This window comes from Pelmatolapia mariae, linkage group LG13, assembly GCF_036321145.2.
Source record: "Pelmatolapia mariae isolate MD_Pm_ZW linkage group LG13, Pm_UMD_F_2, whole genome shotgun sequence".
In the NCBI taxonomy this organism is placed as follows: Eukaryota; Metazoa; Chordata; class Actinopteri; order Cichliformes; family Cichlidae; genus Pelmatolapia; species Pelmatolapia mariae.
This window is the reverse complement of record NC_086238.1, coordinates 14774545-14790988: the sequence shown is the minus strand read 5'-3', so window position 1 is coordinate 14790988 and position 16444 is coordinate 14774545. Positions and strand designations below refer to the sequence as shown.

At 41.1% G+C, this 16444-nt stretch overlaps 2 protein-coding genes across 2 annotated transcripts; both read left to right on the top strand.

Moving 5' to 3' along the window:
• Positions 1–93: 93 nt before the first annotated feature.
• On the top strand, positions 94–8771 carry LOC134640226 (stonin-1). Its single transcript, XM_063491873.1, has 4 exons — positions 94–263; positions 5024–6959; positions 7482–7684; positions 7785–8771. The coding sequence occupies exons 2-4, from the start codon at positions 5108–5110 to the stop codon at positions 7848–7850; spliced, it is 2121 nt and encodes a 706-aa protein (XP_063347943.1). The 5' UTR covers positions 94–263; positions 5024–5107; the 3' UTR covers positions 7851–8771.
• A 2330-nt stretch (positions 8772–11101) lies between these two features.
• Positions 11102–15535, top strand: gtf2a1l (general transcription factor IIA, 1-like). The gene is made up of 9 exons (XM_063491874.1): positions 11102–11125; positions 11550–11651; positions 11818–11938; positions 12143–12192; positions 13235–13328; positions 13424–13917; positions 14676–14915; positions 15128–15217; positions 15318–15535. Exons 1-9 carry the CDS (start codon positions 11102–11104, stop codon positions 15423–15425), a joined length of 1323 nt encoding a protein of 440 aa, XP_063347944.1. The 3' UTR covers positions 15426–15535.
• Positions 15536–16444: the final 909 nt, after the last annotated feature.

Sequence of the window (16444 nt, the reverse complement as noted above, 5' to 3'; positions counted from 1 at the left end):
AGAAATAGCCAATGTTCTGATGTGTCCCACTGCAGTGAACGCAGCACTGCTGTGTTCAGTCTCACAGTGTCCCGTCGGAGGACAACCATCAGTCTGAACTCGGGAGGGGGAAGCGCTAGGCTGTGCAAACTCCCAGGATTTACACTCTGCCATTTTGATCAGGACCGGGCCGACGTCGGAGTTCAGACGTGTCCATCAAAAACAAAACAAAACAAAGCAACAAAAAGTCATGGCCTGAATTAGTCACTGTTGCTGCTAAGTTTGTGAGTATGTTTTCCTTTTCGCTTGCACTCAGGGAGCTGTGTTTAGTTCAGGTCACGTTGTAAAAACCAAATAAACTGTTTTGGTGTACTTTTTTTGTAAGTGTCGACCCGGTGTGCTGTCGTGTCGTCGCTCGGTCGAGAGTGACTGGCGCGTGTGGTGCTCACTTAAAAGTGCGCAAAGTCAGAGCACGATAAAAGTAAACTCAAGGTGACAACTTCACTCCTTCGAGCTCGTGCGTCAAAACAAAAGGCGCGGAGCTTCATCCCAGGAGTGGGCCTCTCTGTCCGGGACGCGGGCCTGGCTCTGTTGTGGATGACAGCATGCTTGGTACTGTTTTGTGTGTCCAGTCTCGAGTTGCCATGGGGCGAAAAGAAATGTTGTTTTCCAGCAACTAGTGTTTGTGTCTGGCAGCCAACTGACCGCACGCTGGGTGTGACAATGAAATAGTGTATCAAATAAGTGTGATTTAACAGGAGGCATACCGTTTATCTGCGCATGTAGATGATATTAATAGGAAATGTGTAGCCTTTTTTTAATACAGGAAACTTTTAATAAGTATGGCTAAATGTGGGATTTTGTAACTTTTGCTGGACTGTAGCCACTTTAGCAGTGAAGGGACCAGTGCGAGAGTCATGAAGTCAGTAAAGTAGCCCAATCTTAGTCAACTAACATTAGATAACAGCCTCTAGTAGCAATCAAAGCTGCTACAGCAGGAATGTTAAACTCATTTTACAAGTATTTTGATTACATGTAAATCTTCCCGTTTAATTTTGTTACATAAGTACAATTTATAAAAATAAATGCATTTAAAGGAATTTGGACAAGTGAAATGTACTTGATACAGGGATTTCCAACTCATTTTACAATGTAAGCCACATACAGCCCACTTTGATTTGAAGGGGAAAGAAACTGTTTAACTATACATTTAATCTCTGAGATATTTTAATGTAAGAATAAGAAGTGCAGTTTAAACAGGACATGCCAGATTGAGGAAAAAAAAATGCTGCTCTAGTTAACGAAAGGGATCTGTTAGCATGTCTTTTTGGGCTTACTTGTAAGAAATGAAGGTGTAAAATTAAATAAAAGGTTTTGGTTGCTTTTGCTCAGAAAGTTTTTGTTAATTCACAGTATTTGTTTCCTTGTGGACTCACTCTGAAATTTCTATAGTAGATTGTGGGGGGGGGGGGAATGGGGTTTTTCCTTTATTGAGTGGTTTATTCATTACTTAGGAGTAATGGAGGGGGTCATTATCAGTAGGAAAAGCTGTAAAACCAATGAAAATGCAGTAAAAAAAAAAGTTCAAAATTTATGCTGTCTTTTACATTTTCCAAAGCAGTTCAGTGGGATGGATTTGAGTCTTTTCCAGGCCAATTCTGGCCTGTGGGGCTTATGTTTGTCAACCCTGTACTAGAGACTGCAGCTTAAACCCCCTGTGTACTAGAACTAATATCTATACATTTTAATTTATTCTATTATTTGTTTTCATACTTTAAGCACAAGTTTATAATAGTTTATCCCTTCATTCCAGATGAAAGGAAAGCATAATTAAATGAGTAAACTACATCCACAAACATCCCCCCATTCATTCCTCCTCATTCTGTTCCCAGTCATGCTTGTCTGAACTGGAACAAATCTCCACAATAAATGCGGCAGGGAATCCCGGGATTAAAGTGTATAACTAACATAACACCGATTCATTCAACGTGTGAGGAGACAAAGAGCTGCGGCACCCACACTCGCTCCTGTGCTTTGTGTTAATGGGAGCTCACTTTGTACACGATGCCACTGCTGCCACTGGAAATGGGTCATCACATTTTCAGCTCTGCAGTAGTCCATGCTCTCATTGTGGTTACAATGGTAGCAGCCTGCCCTCTCATTTTAAAGTGTCTTATTTTGTTTATTTATATATACACGTTTTATTTCGAAGGAAAAATATTCCAGGCTGTGGTGTGAATGTACAGGAAGTGGCCAGAGAATCCAGCAGGAAAATGTCTTCTTTAATCAGGAAGCATCTGTCTGCTGAGTTCAAGCCCTGGTGTGTGTGTGTGTGTGTGTGTGTGTGTGTGTGTGTGTGTGTGTGTGTGTGTGTGTGTGTGTGTGTGTGTGTGTGTGTGTGTTATTTTTTTTCCAAATTCAGCATTTTTATTGTTGAACCACAAGACTTTCCACTCAGTCATCATTTATCAGTAATTAACCATATAAGCAACACTATTTTCAGTAGTTTCATGGCTGTTCCCCTTTGTGGATTGCATGTTCTCATGCTCCATGCTTAATTTTTCCACTATCTGCCAGCTGATCTGTTAGCGCGTGTATTCATCCTCCCATGCAGCTTTGAAAAAACCAATATCAAAATGCTCTGCACGACTGGCGCCTTTTAAAGCTTACATTTAAGCAACTAGCGAGGCCAAATAGCTGTGGTTAAGCAGCATTAGACCTTGTTAATGTCCGTGAGGTGTGCAAGTTTTTTTTTTTTTTTTGCACCTACCCTTGGTTTAGCAAGCAATTTAAATAACTACAGTAATGATCAGTAATGATAAACTTGAGAAGCCGGATGGTCTTTGCTGGCTGTTTGTCATAACTGCAGGGCTGTAATTTAACTGCAAACCAACCTGTACAGGGAGCCTGACGTTGCCCTGCAGAATTACAGGTCTTAACTTTGCATTGGTTTTTAGCTGGTAGAAATCTGATGAGGTCATCTTAAGTCTCGAGACAATAATAAATCAGTGTAAAAATCCTCATAGTAGTTCCGACTTGTTTTTATATGTTTTTAAAGTACATAATTAGTTTCATAAGGCTCTCTTAATCCCCAGTCTCTTTCTTTTCGCCGCGCTTTGGCAGTAATAAATAATCAGACCAATCCAAATTTACGACCTGTAGAACTGGTGCATTTTTGAAGTGTGATAAACTGACATTAAGATAATATTTGTTGTCAGTTCACACGAATACAGCAGCCTGCTATTTCCTGTGTGCAAAGCGGCTTGTCCCAGAGGAATGTGTGGAATGTATTCTTTTGTCCTCTGTTGATTTAGCAGAGTCTCATTTCTGTATTGCCTGCTGGAGAGCCCAGGAAGAGATGGCTGGCTTGGAAATGAGTCTGAAAGACTGTCAGTAACCCCCTGTGGAGATTTCCTCCTCCTCTGTGAATCGAAGCAGATGGATTCTATAAGTTGGAGAGACAGATGAGCTCGTGGAAACGTCTGCGTAAAACCTCGCAAACATCCTCTCATTAGAAAGATGTTCTTCACTGTTTGACTGAAGAGTTGTCAGTCCACTCCTCTGAATCAGAACGCCCTCCCTTACTCACACACACACACTTCCCTGTTTATTTGTAGCAAGAGGAACTTTCCACTCAATGTCTCCTCCATGCAAGTCATGGCTGCGTCTTGGAGCGAGGAGGGAGCCTGTAATTGAGGCTTTCTGTCCCCCTTTTTTTTATGGGAAGATGAAGCGTCTGTATTTTGTAAGGGGGCTTCACTGAGCCGGATATTACTGAGAGCTGAACTGCCAGCACATCAAAAGGCAGATTGTGATTGAGTAGCTGGAAAATTAACTGCGAGATCGTATAAAGATTAAAACATGTTTACTCTCTAACCGCTAGCAGATTAGCCTGAACGTCATTCCTGTTTAGCAATATTGCCATACTTTTTCAATATCTCATTCATATATTAAAATACCATCCACCATAAAGATGCCATGCACACTTTGTCCCTTTTTGAGGCCTCCTGTGGAACTAGATGAGCCCCAATGTACCTGCTTCTCTCATCTGACCTCATGGTTTTTTAACGAGGCTGGACTTTTTCTGCCATGGCTAACTTTTCTCCCACGCAATTTGGAGCACGCTGGCTTTGAAATATTTAGACAGCACAGCAGGACTAAAATACACCTTTTTACATTGCAGCAGCTTTGAACTGCCACATCTCTGAAGTCTTTTTTGCTTTATCCTCTATGCATTAAAAAAAAAATTCTGTGCTACAGAGAGAGAGAGAGATTCTAAAAGTTCTTTGAGAAACTGCGATGCAGTGTTTGGTTTGCATCGGCAGCTTTCCAAAGTCTTGCTATTTTGACTAAGAAGAACAGATTTCTTCACCCATTTCTCAGGCTGACACTTTGTATTGGGATATTGTTAGAAGAATAAAGACTGTATCATTTCTTGTATTGCTTGCACAAGTGATCTAAATGAAGGAGGTGGTGTGTGTGTGAGAGTGAGTGAGTTTATTAAAGTTGCATAAACATGCATGAAATCCCTGTTATAATTACTGGTGTAAAGACGAATCTGTCAGTGCAAGAATTCCCTGCAGTCTCCTGTCACCATTTAGTTCTCATCTTTATAGCTAAAAGATAAAACTCTGGGAACGAGTGTCCATGTGCTATGATGGAATGACTTCTGAGAGTTTTCAGTTAATAAATGTCTATAAAAAAAATTAATCTGTGGTGTGAGAAATTCGACTCCCTCTTCGCCAACACTGGGCTGCAGAATGCTTATTCAGCTGTCACGTCAGCGAACCTTAGGTAATTGTAATGGAGAAAACAGAAACGGAAATAACTTGTTCCGGGTCAGGTGTTGATTAAGCTTTAATGGAGTACTTTAAAGACATGTTTTATTTATGTCCTCGAGGGCTCTCTCTTGTACTGATAGCAAAGGTTTCTGTTGTTCGTCCTTTGAGATGGGAGCTGACTTTAGAGATTTGATCTAAATTAGTTTTACATTTGAACTTGGGTCAATAGTGTCTCATTCTTCTCTTTCTTTTTCTTCTAACAGAGAAGAAGACTTTTGAATTTGGGGACAGTTAATCCAACAAAGGAGGAGCTGTCGTTTTGAACCGGTCTGCAGACCTCTTTGGCCATGTGCTCCACAAATCACTCAAACTGGGTCACGTTTGAAGATGACAGCACGCCGCACTCGTCACCTCAGAAGCCTCTGCAGTCCCCAGGACTTATCAAAGCATCAGTGCCGCGTCCCAACGGCCTGAAATTAGTGCTTCCTCCAATCAAAGATACTTCCTGGAGCTTCAGTAGTTCCCTGGAATCGCCTCAAAGTCACTCAAGTCTTAGCGGAAGTTCCTGTGCACCATGTAGCACACCGTTTTGCACTCCTGAAGGTGGGGTTCCTAGCAGCTCGTCCCCATTTTACTCCAAAACATGGGACAAGAAGGACTTCTCAAGGAGTTTTTCCAGCCCAGCTACCAACTCTGTTTTCTCTCCCGCACCACAGGCCCTGAATCAAACATCAGATGGGCCAAGCCCTTTCCCTTCTTTCAAGGGGAATTCAGGACACTTTAACCCGTTCTGGGATGGACCTAGACTAAATACGGATGTGGGTAGCTCCTCCTCAGACTCTGAATCGGACAACAGCCTTCCACGTTTCTTTATACGGACCAAAGATGGCAGTGAGCCTCAGCGTGACCAGCTTTCCTTCTCTGTTGTTTGCAACAAACTGGAAGGCCTACATACAGAAACCGACAGCCAGATAGAGACAGACAAAGAAGGTCAGAGGCGGCTAAGTTGCAAAAGTGAGGTGTTCAGTGAAGGTACATCTCAGTTTGCGCCTCGCGGTTTGTTTCGTAGTCAGAAGAGAGACGGTTGGTCTATCATGCTCAGGATTCCTGAAAAAAAGAACCGCATGTCCTCGCGTCAGTGGGGACCGATCTATCTCCGCTTGTTGCCGGGAGGTGTGCTACAGATGTTCTATGAGAAAGGGCTTGAGAAGCCATTCAAGGAATTTCAGCTTCTCCCTCACTGCAGGCTCTCGGATCTTAAACTGGAAAGCTACAGCGAGCCCCGCAAAGTCCTCACAGTCAAGGTGGAACATTTCTCCTACACAGAAAAGAAGCGCTTTCACCCAAAGTTTGAGGTTAGTCACGAAGCTGAGGTAGAGCAGCTCCTCAAGTTTGGCTCCACGGTGCACGATGAGATAGAGGACCTGGTGGTCTCCATGGAGGAGGAGATCTTCAAACTGAGTGTCCCCCACCAGCAGAGGCGGCACTACGAGGAACAGGAGCTGTCGCTGCAGATCACCGATCACATCTGGATACAGCTAGATAAGTGTGGGGGCGTAATGGAGCAAACAGCCTTCACCCAGATTCACTGTCTTGCTTTTCTGAACGGACTAGGAGACTGTTTTCTTGCCCTTAATGACCTCGGGTTGCTGCACTTTGACTCCAGCTACGGCTCAGAGGAGGGCAGTGAACTCTGGATGGAGATTGCAGGCTACCATTTCCACAAATGCGTGAACGAGACGGAGTTTCAGAGGTCGCGACTGATCAAGTTTTTGCCTCCTGATGCATGCAGAGTGGAGCTGATGCGCTACAAAACAAGGGTCCTGGGTTGCACTGAAATTCCCTTCTCAATCAAAGCTACGGTAACGGTTCAAGGTGCCTACGTGGAGCTCCAGGCCTTTCTCAACATGTCAACCACATTCCTTTCTTGCATGAGGGAGTCTGACACTCACTACCCGCTGTGTGAGAACGTTGTGATCCGCGTTCCGGTGCCAGGCGACTGGGTCAAGGTGACACAGACGGTGGCCTTACTGCGACAGAGGTCTTTAAAGGCCCGCATGAACAGAAATGCCTGCTTGGGCTCAGTCACTGCTGCAGATTCACAGCCTGTCATGCAGGTGTCGATCGGCACCGTCAAGTACGAGAATGTATATTCGGCAATCATGTGGAGGATCGACAGACTGCCTGCAAAGAATATGGGTAACGCTTATGACAGGTCAAAAAGGAACCTGTTGCACTTTTCCAGCTGTATATAGTTTTAAGCTCTGTCAATTTGAATAGTTTTCTGTGATTACATGCTTCATTGGTGCAAGGTCTGAAACAAGCTGTTTCTGACCCTTTTAGCTAGCTTTCTTATGATTGGCTGCTCCTTGTAAACAGAAGGTTTGAACAGCAGCTTCAGCTTTAATGATCACAGCCAGGGCTCTGTGAGACAAAAGACATGACAACAGTTAAAAGGAGTATCTGGTGCAGTCTGAAGCTTTACACATACATTCACCTCATTATTTGAAAGTGTAGCCATGTTTAATCTGAGACTGCTGTAACAGTACATAAGTGACAGAAATAATGAGGAGCATGATAGGTCCCCCTTAACATTTAGCCTTACACATCGCTTTCTCATACTGCTTTTTACTCTTGCCTCCTTCTGCCTATGCACAGTATGTTTGTTGTGCTGTGATGTAAGACGACAGCTGCAAGTGACCTTTCTTTCCTGCTTTGCAGCCTTGGATCATCCCCACTCGTTTTCCTGCAAACTGGAGCTGGGATCTGATCAGGAGATCCCAAATGACTGGTACCCTTTTGTCACGATGGAATGTGAAATTGTGGGCGCGGTTGTGTCACAGACCAGGGTTAAATCCTTGGGCACTGTGAATGACATCCAGCCGCAGAAACATGTGACCAGTTGGACGCGCTATCACTGTCAGGTGAGATGCTTCAGCGGAAAAATATCTTCATCTGTGCTTAATTGTGGATAGATTTTTTTTTTTTTAATTTATTGCAACTAACTTTTTTTTTCTTTTTTAGGTGGAAGTGGAAAAGAAATGGATTGAAACAGAGTCACAGAGGCAGTCTGGCTGTATGACGCAATGATGATTAAAGACACTTAGTAGAGGAAGTTATTCCTTTGGTCTAAAATGTTTTTCAACATCTTCTTAAAGGTGAAGGGATATTAAAAATAACAGGGTGAAGAGAGACTTTCTGCTTATATCTGGTGTCAGAATTCATAAAATCACGCAGCCTGGTAGCATTTCTGATGGAAGTTCTATGATTTTTTTTATATCCTTTAACTGAGACTGAACTTGTCTAGCCCTAATAAACAATTTAACACAGTCCTTATACCTAGCACTTTACATTTAATAGATTTATAAATTGTATGAGATTTACAGCTTATACGATTACGCTTGCATCTGCAATATCTGCACTGTCCTCCAGAATTATCAACATCAATTAATGAATGCACGCCAAACACGTTGTGTAATATAAGCAACTTAAGTAATGGCCTTTTGAGATCATTACTTTAGAGAGAGGTTAAATATCAACCGATGCTACGGGTGGTGCTACTGTGTTGTCCATCTATATTTAAAGTTGGCACACTTTGAATTTTTTTATTTGTACAAAATCTGTGTGGAAATGGCACGGAAATGTTGGATTGTTGTGTTTAAAGAATGGTGATGTTTAGGTAACATCACAACATATATTGGGTACTGATAATATATAAAGTGAGATTTCCTGCTTGAGACAAAAAGAAAAGTATTGCTTATCTTGAGCTGACCCTTTGACTTTATACCGAGGTTGTGTTGTGTTGGAGGACTGTAATTTTATTTAAACAAATCAATTCTGTATCGTTCTGCTCTCTGGGTTGTGAATCAGGTTTATATATGATAATAAAAAAAGGGGGTGAAGGGCCATAGTGAACAAAAAGGTGTTCATTGATAACTTTTATGTATGAAGTACCTGGCTTAAGCTGGATATTATATACATCAAAAGTATAAAGAAAAAGTAATTAAACCAGAATGAGTCATGGTAGTACTTCTTTCACTGTTATCTCGCACTCGTTTTTTCTCCACACTTGGTAATTTACTCAACACGGGGGCAGAGCAGTTATAAACCTGCACCTCACTAAGATTCAAAACAGTGTGAAAATTAAATGCTTCCCATCACTGCAGACTTTTGCTGAGACGTATGATTTGTAGGGCATGATAAACTGCTGCAGGCAGCTGCATGAAGTTGCTCAGAACGCCAGTACAGACAGAGAGAAGTCAGTAAGTTTCAGTATTGTTTCACTACACTGCTGGTGTTTTATTGTGCAGTATGTTTTATAAGGGCATCTGTGTTTATGAGTCATTCTCAACCAATGCCTCAACATGCAATCTATTAAGTCTCTCCCTCTTTAAAAGAAAACATGTTCTTCTTAAATCTGTAAAATGAGTTTTACTGCCCTTTAGCAACACTTAAAGTCCAGTTATGATTTTTTTTCTTTTTACAAATTTTGTCACTGACAATTTCTAAACTTTTAAGTATAGTCTTAAAATATACACTCTCTTTGTTAGGTACATTTGTTCTACTCTTTAATGCAAATGTCTAAGCCAATCACATGACAGCAACTCAGTGTGCTGAGGCATGTTCACACTAAGCATCAGAATGGGGAAGCAAGGTGTTTTATGTGACTTTGAATGTGGTATGGTTGTTGGTGCCAGATGAGCTGCTCTGAATAGTTCACAAACTGCTGATCTAGTGGGATTTTTCTATAAAACCATCTCTGGAGTTCATAGAAAATGGTCTAAAAAGAAAAAGTGAGTCAGTATGGTCAGTATGGTTTGTTGATACCACAGGTCAAGGAAGAATTGCCCCATTCTTTGATAGGAAGGCAACAGCATCTAAATTAACAACTATTTACAACCAAGGTGTGCAGAAGAATGGTGAATGGACTGGATCTTAAACTGTGCTTTTCTACTTTGCCTGCGCTTCAAAGCACTTTATATCATCCACCCATTTTATTAAGCTCATTCACATGCTGATGAACACGTGGAGAACAACCTGGGCTTAAGTATCTCACACTGGATCAGCCATGGATCAAACTACCAAGCTCCTTGCAATTAGTGGATGACCGCAGAAGACCATACCAGGTACTACTCCTGTCAGCTAAGGGCAGGAAGTTGAGAGGACAATTTGCACAGGCTCAACAGAAGATTGGAAAAACTTTGCATGATCTGACGAGTCTGCATGGGTGCAGAGGAGGTGTTGGTGGTGTAATGGTATGTTTTTATTTCATTGGCACACTTTGGATCCCTTAGTACCAACTGAGCATTGTTTAACCATCACAACACGGCCTGCCTGAATAGAGGTTTTCCACTGAATAAATCCAGTCTCAAGTTTAAATTACCCCATATTTTCTTTGTCTAAGGTAAAAAAGAAAGCTCATCAGAGAGCTAATGCAGCACTACCTCATATCAATGTGGAAACAGGGCTTTTATTTTCTTACAGTTCAGGTGAGGGCTCTATGTGAGTCCACAGTAGCTTTGTAGTGAAGTGACAGCTAAACCGCCTGTTTACTTCCAGCAACTGCAGTATCCACAAGGGTGTCTCGTGTTGCTGCTTTTCAGCTGCATCGCTCTCATCCTCATCAGAGCTGTCAACCAACAGTGTTGAAAGAGTCCCAGCATCGCCAAAACAGACAACTTGCAAGAAGCAGGGGTCACGGCTCCCGCTGCTGCTCTGAATCTATTGAACACCAAGTTCAAACAGTGTTTTGTAAAGGGTGGAATATTTTTAACTACCGGCATTGTGCACTCCTGGGATCAGCAAAAGTGCACTGATTTCCCAGCACTGTGCCAGCTGTGTAACTTCTCTACTGAAAGTAATCAGGAAACTAGAGAAAGAAGAGGGTATTAGTGCTGGACAGGGATATTTAAGGGACTGCTGACAAGTTAAGTCACCTCTCCCATTTAATCTTAGATCAGGACTTGTGTGCTCAGATTTTGGAGTTGTTGCCATAAAACATGCTATTTGAGGTCCACCAGCCACCAGCCCCTCAACCCAAACCTCCACTGAAATAAACCTCTAATATGACAAGTGCACTTAGGAAGCCCTGAAACTTCATCTTGTTTGAAGCAAGAAACTGAAATCACATTTTTAAATCAATCACTTTCCCCTCCTGGAAAAAACAAAAAAGAAGCCTCACGTGCTAACGCACCTGTCTGCGCGCCTGATGCTGATTGCGGTCACCTGCGCGTGTATGCCTCCTGCAAAACAATGCGACTTAATCACAGTTAATTGTCTATTATGTTTCCAAATGGGTTGAAGTCTAGTGTCAAAGTTCCCCAGTCATTTTTTCTCCAAGGATGCTGACCGACACAGGCCCAGTGGTAAGAAACGGAACCGTTTTAGTTAATTAGGTCAAACTGATCGCAAAACTGAGTTAGATTAATGCGCTCAACAAACAAAAGGCAGTAAGATCAGCTAGGTTTTTGTCCAATAAGAAGCCTGCTCATAATATTGTTTGACTATTTTTTTACTTGAATATATCTGCAGGGATGCACAGTAAGGTGTGCAATAGTGCGTTTGTTATGACAAATGGCAGATTTATCTCGCCTGTTTATGTCACCCGGAATGAAGAGTGGCGTTGATATGCTTAGAAAACCACCTCGGGTCTATATATTTCAGCACTGAGGCACAGAAAACGGTGTTTAAATCGCTTTTGACTTGTTATGAAAACATCCATAACTAGTTTCTGTGAAGGATTTTTAACCACCGACACCTTCTGACTTGCTCTTTCGTAAACAACTTCAGGCCAAGCTCTACTTGTCCATAATCGATGACGTGATTGACAGCGTGAGAGAGCTCTTCTTGGATGAAGGAGTTGAAGACCGCGTCCTGGATGATTTAAGACATGTGAGTTTAAATAACCCTGCACTATTACTGCAATTTATTTTTTCCTAAAAGCATAAATATAATGCACCTCTTGACTCAAGTTGTCAGTGACAGCAAAGTTAATCCATCTAGTGAGGGAGTGTGCACCATACCTGGAAGACATACTGCTGTGTCTTCTGCTGTTCAGCTCTGGGAGTCAAAAGTGATGCAGTCAAAAGCAATGGAAAGCTTAAGGAAAAACACCAACCCATCCAACTTTGTGCTCCAGCTTCCTGCCAGCTACACTCAGACTGATCAGGAGCTCACCGGTAAGCTTAAATTGCTCACCAACAAAAGAAGCACCTTCACTCTTCTTGTAATTAATACAGCTGCAAGATTTGCGCCTTGAATATTACAGGTAGGGGGGGATCTTAAATGAAGACAAAGCACAATAAATTTAATTTGAATGGCTTTTTGTCTAATATGTACACAATAGCCAAAATTACTCACTTTTTTGGTAATATTTCTTTCAGCCTCAGTTGTCATCCCTGGAAATCAGAATATCCGCAGCTTCCCGGTCAAGGCAAGTGTGCTTGAGATTTACATCACCTCCATAACGTGTAATAATTATCTGCATGAGGGATGCACATGACTGGAAAGGCACTCAGAGAGGCAGTCCTCCAAGGTCTTATCTTGCACCATGAAAGAAGGCAATCATACTGGGACCAATATTTAGCTTGTTCTTCTGCTGCCTATCTCCACCTTTTATAACATGATTCTGCAGACACACCCTAAAATATTTTTAGTTTGACAGCCTCTGAATATAGTTTTCTCATTTGGATGACATGTTTGGTGTTTCATAGTAAAGTTCTATTAATTTAATGTATCTAAATTGTAATGATTGAATTGTTATTTTTCTTAAGCTGAATTCTTTGATTTTATGTCTAAATTTGAAAACCAAAAAAACCCTTCTCATTAGTTATCACAGTTCCTCTTTTCGAGTATTAAAAACGATTTATTTGATATCACTCACTCCACTGACAAATTCTCAGAAAAGTCCAAGGAACTCAGTAAAGATCTAAAAAAGAGAACTGTAGATTTACACAAGATGGGGAAAGTCTGAAGGTCTCCTGGAGCTGTTTCTCAACAATGTCAGATTCCAAGATCATCAGTTCAAACAATTGTACGCAAATACAAGTTACCTGGATGCATCACCACTTTTCCAAGGCCTGAAATAAGACCCAAACTGTCACAGTCAGATAGGAAAAACTCCTAAGAACTCCATGTGAGCTGTCAAGCGTGGTGGTGGTATCATGCTCTGGGACTGTTTTGCTGGACCCTGTGTGCGACCCTGCTGTTCAATCATTCTACACTGGAAAAAGAACAGTTCATAGAAATCACTGAAAGCCCTGAATTACTATATTTATGCCCATGATGAGTGTTGGTAAACTTTTGACCACAACTGCAGGTGGTTTTATAATGAGGCAAACCTCAGTATTCGTTAGTTACTTCAAGAGATAAGACTCACAGTGTATAATTATTAAGTTTTGGAGGTGATTGTACAAAAGCTGCTATTTAATATACTTAGTATTGTATTTTCCACACAACATAATGTTTTATTTCAGAACAATTCAGAGACACTTGCTACCTTTTCCCTCCCTGCTGGATTGGCTTACCCCGTGCAGATACCAGCAGGAGTCACTCTACAAACAGCCTCTGGTATGGAATGACTTTACAGTTTAAATCAGTTTTTATTTCCAGCCTGGCCAGGCTTCTCAAAATAACATTTCACTCTTTTGTATCACCTCACTAAGGTCAACTTTACAAGGTCAATGTTCCTGTTGTGGTTACGCAGGCCCCAGTGGGTCAGCAGCCTGCAACCCAAGCCATGCAGAAAGTCACTGAATGGAGGGAGGCTTCTGCCCCCCAGCCCGCTGCAATCCCACCAAATCCTATTGCTCCCCACGAGGTAGAAACATCCTCTGTTCCAGCTCAGTCTGTCACACAGCCAAAGACCATTTTACCCTCCAGTCAGGAGGGCAGCCTTCCCCTGCAGTCTACAGAGCCAGATTTCCCACAGGAAGAAAATGAGCCAAATCCACAACCTAACCTCAGCACGACCGCCTCACCTTGCACTCAGTTATTAGACTTCCAGATCAGAAGAGAGGAGGCTCTGGCACAGATGGCTCAGAGCAGAGACATTGATGACATCCTGAAAGAAGTTATTGAGGAGGAGAGAGAAAAAGCAGAAAGGGCAAGGAAGCTAGCTCCTGTGGAGTCTGACAGCCAGTCTGAAGCAACTCTTGGGGTAATTTGGAAAGAATTCTCAGTCTAATATAGCAAATATCACTTTAAGGCATAGAAAAGATCAGGTCATTGAAGTGTGCATGTGTATTGTCTAAAGAGTAGTTCTGCATTTTGGGAAATGCACTCATCACTCTGTATGCTGGATAAGGCATATAGGCTTGACGTAAAGACTCCAGCTGCAGCTTTATGCTGTTTTTATATAACATTTAATGGGCTGGCACAAAGTACTGCCACATTAAATCAAAAAGGGGGGAATGTGTACAAAATATCAGACTCTTAGGAGCACTTTAAGTGATTTAACAAAATGGTGAAAAGTTTATAAGATATAGCTGTTTATAAGCTGGAGAGGGTCGTAACGGTTGTAGTATTTGGGATGCTTGACCCACAAGGGAGACTCAAACAAATGTTTTTCTGTTAGATCTGATCAATATTTTGAACTTTTAAAAGACAGATTTTGGAGTGCCATTTTCCTTAATTTGAAATAACTGTTTACCTCTTGTTTTAACATCTGGATTCAGGTAGCATCAAGTTTATCAGCCTCTCCCCAAAGCTTTTAAATCATCAACGTAGTCTGCATTCAAATCTTAAATTCCTTAGCGGTACAAAACAGATTGCTGTGCTGTCAATTTGAGACATTTTATGTTTCTGATATTAAATTACTGAAGCAATAGTCATTTTATTAGGACAGTTGGTCCCTTTTATAAGCTTGATTTCTCTGAATTCATAACTGTGATGTTTCTTCTTGCAATTCTTGCTCAGTTGGATCTGGACTACAGCTACAGCCAGTTCTCAGACATCGTTCAGCTCGATGGTCCTGCAGGCAACTCTGACCTCGAGGAGGAAGAGGAGGTTCCCCTGGAAGAGAATGACTTTCTGGGTATAATCAATGCAGAGGCCATGAAGGCCCTGCAGGAAGGAAATGAAAGCAGTGATGGTAACAGCATCTCCTCCAGCAGCGACGGTGAAGGTGTAGATGACCTCGCTAACATAGAGGAGGAGGTGAGAGAGTGAGTTTGAAATGCATTTTCATGAGTCATGGCTTATTTCTTTCCATTAAAAGAAAACTTTCTTTGGAGAGCTCCAGAAGATTGGTGCATTTCTCCCTAAAATTACATTTTTCAGTTATATTTTTGCAGGTGGTCTTCCAAAGAGCATATCTTGATTGCATAACTTAACTATTTGTTTCCTCCATTGCGCACTCTGTTGATTAGGACCCTCTGAATTCAGGTGACGACGTGATTGAGCAAGACATCCCGGACCTTTTTGACACTGACAATGTCATTGTTTGCCAGTATGACAAAGTAAGAACCGCTGTCTTTTTATTAGCCATTATTTTCACCTCCTCAAAGCCCAGTGCTGAATTTTAACTGAATATTGTACACACTGCTTTTGCATTTGCAGATTCACCGCAGTAAGAACCGTTGGAAGTTTCACCTGAAGGACGGAGTGATGTGCTACGGCGGCAGGGACTATGTGTTTTCGAAAGCAGTTGGGGAAGCAGAGTGGTAATGAACCTTAGTCCCCCTGAACAGATCAGGGAAAGAGAAACTGTCATTTAAAAAGGAATTTAAAATTCTTAGTTATAGTAATGTGGCTCACAGAGCAGTTTGTGACTACTGTGCCAGATTGGTGATAATCATCAGAGCAATGCTACAAGTCACTTATATCATCCAGTTGTATAAAGCATTCCTTATAAATACTGTTTACTGAGTCAAACAGCGTGGATTTATGTTGTATTGCACTTTGTGAAAATATTCTTTACAAGCAGAGTAAACCTTTTATTTGACCTCCAATTATTGTTTGAGGATAACAAACGTGCTGTTTGATTTTCAAACATTGTAACGTCTCTTTAATTATGCTCCAAATATACTGACCTGTACTGTTGTGTTGCGTTTAATGAGCCCTCTTCTTTCTGTGAAAACCACTTCAAAGCCCGTGACACCTTTTTTATTAATTTTTTTTTAAAGCAATTGTGTTTTTTTTTTTTTTGTTTTTTTTTTATATTGACAACCGATTATGTACAACAAGATGAGGAAACAGAATTTTGGAAGACTGTGTGGGGTTTTTGGTTTGTTTTGTTTTTTTCAGGCTCTGTAAGTAAAGATTGCTCATAGGCATATATTACAAAGCCCATACTCTTACAATCTAACATGAAGTGGTTAAAATTCACAGTAGTGGTTAAAAAAACAGACAAGTCCAGTATTTATTTATTTTCTTTCTTTTTAAATCATGTAAAATATCAGAAAGAAATACAAAGTGGAAAAATATACAGAAAAGTTTGCAATGATTATAACAAAAACCCATTTGTGTACCATTGATTTTGTTTCAGTCATAAAAGCCAGATAAAGAAACATATTCAAGTTTTCTTAAAACATGAACAGAAAGGGTGATCTGACATTTAATATTCTTAACTAGTAGGCGTAACAGTTGTTGCTAAATCAAGAAAAAATGAAAAAGATTTTTTAAAAAAAGCACACATTTTTCACATGATGATTTAAACTATTGTAAAATTATTTTACATATTAAAT